The sequence below is a fragment of the Sebastes umbrosus genome, chromosome 1 (assembly GCF_015220745.1).
Source record: "Sebastes umbrosus isolate fSebUmb1 chromosome 1, fSebUmb1.pri, whole genome shotgun sequence".
Classification (NCBI taxonomy): Eukaryota; Metazoa; Chordata; class Actinopteri; order Perciformes; family Sebastidae; genus Sebastes; species Sebastes umbrosus.
Window position 1 is genome coordinate 43,820,236 of NC_051269.1, and position 5,976 is coordinate 43,826,211.

Sequence of the window (5,976 nt, forward strand, 5' to 3'; positions counted from 1 at the left end):
CACTGAAATAACTTGAAACTGACAAAAGTAATAATAAATAAAAATTTACTGAAAATGAACTAATGAAAATCAGATATTGTTTTTGAATTATGGTTCAACAGAATCATTTTAAAAAACAAACTAATGAAACTGACCTGGACAAAAAATGATGGTACCCCTAGAAAAGATGTAAAATAATGTGACCATAGGGACATGTTAAACTAAGGTGTGTCCTGTAAATAGCATCACAGGTATCTTCAAACTTGTAATCAGTCAGTCTGCCTATTTAAAGGGTGAAAAGTAGTCACTGTGCTGTTTGGTATCATGGTGTGTACCACACTGAACATGGACCACAGAAAGCTAAGGAGAGAGTTGTCTCAGGAGATCAGAAAGAACATTATAGACCTTCATGTTAAAGGTAAAGGCTATAAGACCATCTCCAAGCAGCTTGATGTTCCTGTGACTACAGCTGCACATATTATTCAGAAGTTTAAGGTCCACGGGACTGTAGCCAACCTCCCTGGACGTGGCCGCAAGAGGAACATTGATGACATATTGAAGAGACGGATAATACGAATGGTAACCAAAGAGCCCAGAACAACTTCCAAAGAGATTAGAGGTGAACTCCAAGGTCAAGGTACATCAGTGTCAGATCGCACCATCCGTCACTGTTTGAGCCAAAGTGGACTTAATGGAAGACGACCGAGGAGGACACCAAATCATAAAAAAGTGAGACTGGAATTTTCCAAAATGCATATTGACAAGCCACAAAGCTTCTGGGAGAATGTCCTTTGGACAGATGAGACAAAACTGGAGCTTTTTGGCAAGTCACATCAGCTCTATGTTCACAGACGAAGAGATGAAGCATCCAAAGAAAAGAACACTGTACCTAATGTAAAACATGGAGGAGACTCGGTTATGTTATGGGGCTGCTTTGCTGCATCTGGCACAGGGTGTCTTGAATCTGTGCAGGGTGCAATGAAATCTCAAGACTATCAAGGCATTCTGGAGCGAAATGTGCTGCCCAGTGTCAGAAAGCTTGGTCTCAGTCGCAGGTCATGGGTCCTCAAACAGGATAATGACCCAAAACACATCTAAAAACACCCAAGAATGAGTAAGAACTAAACATTGGACTATTCTGAAGTGGCCTTCTATGAACCCTGATCTAAATCCTATTGAACATCTGTGGAAGGAGCTGAAACATGCATTCGGAGAAGGCACCCTTCAAACCTGAGACAGCTGGAGCAGTTTGCTCACAAGGAGTGGGCCAACATACCTGTGGACAGGTGCAGAAGTCTCATTGAGAGTTACAGAAATCACTTGATTGCAGTGATTGCCTCAAAAGGTTGTGCAACAAAATATTAAGTTAATGTTACCATCATTTTTGTCCAGGCCAGTTTCATTAGTTTGTTTTTTAAAATGATTCTGCTGAACCATAATTCAAAAACAACAGCTGATTTTCATTAGTTAATTTTCAGTAAATTTTTATTTATTATTACTTTTGTCAGTTTCAAGTTATTTCAGTGACCATTGTGGGTTTTTCTTTCTTTAACGGAATGTTACCAACAACTTTGCCTACGTCTGTATGATTAGTGTTGCTCAGGAGTCAATGTATATATATATATATATATATATATATAGTTGTTATCTGGCATCACTATAATGTAATCCTATTATTTTCTGTATATTAATCTTGTGTCTAGAACATTGTGAATGTTTAACATTGTTTAGGTTTAGAGGCAAAAAATCTTAAATTGTGTAAAAAATAAATAAACTAAACAGTATTTGTCTTAATCATAATAACTATTCATGTGATATGGATCATCTCCTGACTTCTAGTCACGTGCTCTTCTGTTATCTTCTGGCTTTATATAAATAAATGCTGTTATCATATTGTTTAATATATATATTATATACTGTATATATCATATTGTTTAATATATAATATATATACTATATATATCATATTGTTTAATATATAATATATATACTGTATATATCATATTGTTTAATATATATATTATATACTGTATATATCATATTGTTTAATATATATATTATATACTGTATTTATCATATTGTTTAATATATATATATATACTGTATATATCATATTGTTTAATATATATATTATATACTGTATATATCATATTGTTTAATATATTATATATTAAATACTGTATATATCATATTGTTTAATATATATATATATATATATTATATTATATACTGTATATATCATGTTTGTTTGTGTGTTGCTTGTTGTGTCTTGTAGACAACAAGGCAACAGAGCAGAGATAATAATCCAGTTAATCACGTGGAAGCAGATGACTGAGTGTTGTTGTGATTAACCCTTTACTCTACTTTACTCTACTCTACTTTACTTTACTTTACTTTACTTTACTGTACTTTACTCTACTCTACTTTACTTTAATTTACTCTACTCTACTCTACTTTACTCTACTCTACTCTACTCTACTCTACTTTACTCTACTCTACTCTACTCTACTCTACTCTACTCTACTTTACTTTACTTTACTTTACTTTACTGTACTTTACTCTACTCTACTTTACTTTAATTTACTCTACTCTACTCTACTTTACTCTACTCTACTCTACTCTACTCTACTCTACTTTACTCTACTCTACTCTACTCTACTCTACTCTACTCTACTTTACTCTACTCTACTCTACTCTACTTTACTTTACTTTACTCTACTTTACTTTACTTTACTTTACTTTACTTTACTTTACTCTACTCTACTTTACTTTACTCTACTTTACTCTACTGTGGACTTCAACATGTTTCCCTCATGTTAGGAAACGTTATAATATTTAATATCTAAGGAACATTTATCAGGTTTTAGGTTCACCAAGAACAACTTTTCCTTTCGCTTTATGGAAACAGAAACACAATATAATTATGTGATAGATGGAACATAATGTTATATATTATTATACTTCCAGGAGATATCTTATATCTGATATTCAGATATTAATCTGTCTATCTGTTATATATCTGCCATACCTTCAGTCTGAAGGCATATTTCAGTATAAATCCTTCATTAAACTGTAACCATGAAGCTCAGCTGGTCAGACGTGTTGGTAATAAACCTCTCAGGTGAAAACAGAAATCAATCATTAAACATCATTAAAAGAAGCCTGAGAAGTGAATGAGGTCAGTTCACAATGAACCAATTAACACAAGTTATTCATTTACAGCTGTTAAGATATATATATATTAGATATTATATATTATATTATAGTAATATCTCATCTCTGCTCTAATGAGAGGAAAAGAGAAGAACGCAGTTAAAACAGCAGATATCTCTGAGTGGAGTCTGAAGGGTGAGAGACAGGAGATACACATCACCTGCTGTGTATATATATATATACATATATACATATATATACACAGCAGGTGATCATTAATAATTAATATAACTTCATATAATATTAATATAATATAATTTCATATAATATTAATATAATATAATATAATATAATATTAATATAATATAATATTAATATAATATAATATAATATAACTTCATATAATATTAATATAATATAATATTAATATAATATAATATAATATAATATTAATATAATATAATATTAATATAATATAATATAATATTAATATAATATAATATAATATTAATATAATATAATATAATATATAATATTAATATAATATAATATTATATAATATAATATATTATATAATATAATATAATATAATATAATATTAATATAATATAATATTAATATAATATAATATAATATTATATAATATAATATAATATTAATATAATATAATATTAATATAATATAATATAATATTATATAATATAATATAATATAATATAATATAATATTAATATAATATAATATTATATAATATAATATAATATTATATAATATAATATAATATAATATAATATTAATATAATATTAATATAATATAATATAATATTAATATAATATAATATAATATAATATTAATATAATATTAATATAATATAATATAATATAATATAATATAATAGTATATAATATAACATTATATTATATAATATAATATAATATAATATAATATAATATTATATAATATAAAATAAAGTAATATACTGTAAAATAATATAATATTATATAATATAATATAATATAGTATAATATAATATAAAGTAATATAATATAATATAATATAATATAATATTAATATAATATAATATAATATAATATAATATAATAGTATATAATATAACATTATATTATATAATATAATATAATATAATATAATATAATATAATATTAATATAATATAATATAATATAATATTATATAATATAATATAATATAATATAATATTATATAATATAATATAATATAATATTATATAATATAATATAATATAATATAATATAATATAATATAATATAATATAATAGTATAGTATATTAACTCACCCAGCTGGTTAGAGACAGAGCCCCGAGCACGGCCCCCATCACTCTACAGGTTCACCGGGAACACCGAGCAGACAGACCGGAAACCTGCGCTCCTCCTCCCGCTGCTGACGCTCCGGTCCTCCGCTCGGTACCTCCGGTCCTCTCCGGTCCTCCGGTTCCTCCACGGTGGACTATATACACTAACCGGGAAAGACAGGTGAGAGACAGCTGGACAGGTGAGCTCGGGACCAGGTAGGTTAGTGTTAGTCAGGTAAAAGTGTAACAGGTGTGTGTTATTCAGGTGTGAGTCTGGAACTCTGCTGTCGGCTCGTGAGGTTCAGTTATGATTTTACGTTCAGTGCGCGGGCGTCACGCTGGTGACGTCATCACGTTGACCTGTTAACTGTACGTCTAATATTTAGAGAATTCTCTATATACATAAAATGAAATGGACCAATAGAAAAACAAAACGTCACCTTATTTCTAATGAATATAATATAATATAATAAATAATATAATATTAACCTCTATTACTTATTCTCGAGTCAAGCTGAAAAATAGAAAAACTAAATATAATATTTGAAAGATATAAAATGATCCACTAATGTTACCTATCTATTAATCTGTGCCCTGTAATTTATTTATTCTTTACTTTTTCATCCTCTTATATATTTGAGTTTTTATTGAATGTAAAAAGCTTCTCACTGAATGTTTCTTTCTTTATTTCTTTATTTCTTTATTTCTGCTATTTTGTCTCTTTTTGTTCTTTTAACTTGTTTACATGTTATTGTTGTTGTTTGTATTTGACTGATCAATAAAGTTTAGGGGAAAAAAACTCTTCAATTTATAAACTTTTATTCATTTGTAACATTTAACATTAAAACACTAATTATTATTTTAATTATTTATGATTGTCAATGGATAATATTTTGATTAATCATTTAGTAGTCTGTATAATGGTTTTAATTTATAATGATATAAAACTGAGAAAAGAAAAAATCCTCACATTTGACACCTGGAACCAGAAAATATAACCAGATCATATAACCAGATCATATAACCAGATCATATAACCAGATCATATAACCAGATCATATAACCAGAAAATATAACCAGAAAATATAACCAGATCATATAACCAGATCATATAACCAGATCATATAACCAGATCATATAACCAGATCATATAACCAGATCATATAACCAGAAAATATAACCAGAAAATATAACCAGAAAATATAACCAGATCATATAACCAGATCATATAACCAGATCATATAACCAGATAATATAACCAGAAAATATAACCAGAAAATATAACCAGAAAATATAACCAGATCATATAACCAGATCATATAACCAGAAAATATAACCAGATCATATAACCAGATCATATAACCAGAAAATATAACCAGAAAATATAACCAGAAAATATAACCAGATCATATAACCAGATCATATAACCAGAAAATATAACCAGAAAATATAACCAGAAAATATAACCAGATCATATAACCAGAAAATATAACCAGAAAATATAACCAGA

The 5,976-nt window shown here is 27.5% G+C and overlaps 1 protein-coding gene across 1 annotated transcript in view; it reads right to left on the reverse strand.

Moving 5' to 3' along the window:
* Positions 1–5,204, reverse strand: part of si:ch73-267c23.10 (serine incorporator 1) — a 27,725-nt gene extending 22,521 nt beyond the window's left edge. Inside the window, exon 1 of the mRNA XM_037770439.1 lies at positions 4,452–5,204. Within this exon, the coding sequence (XP_037626367.1) occupies positions 4,452–4,490 (39 nt within the window). The 5' untranslated portion in view covers positions 4,491–5,204. The remainder of the gene's footprint in view (positions 1–4,451) is intronic.
* Between the last annotated feature and the right edge of the window lie 772 nt (positions 5,205–5,976).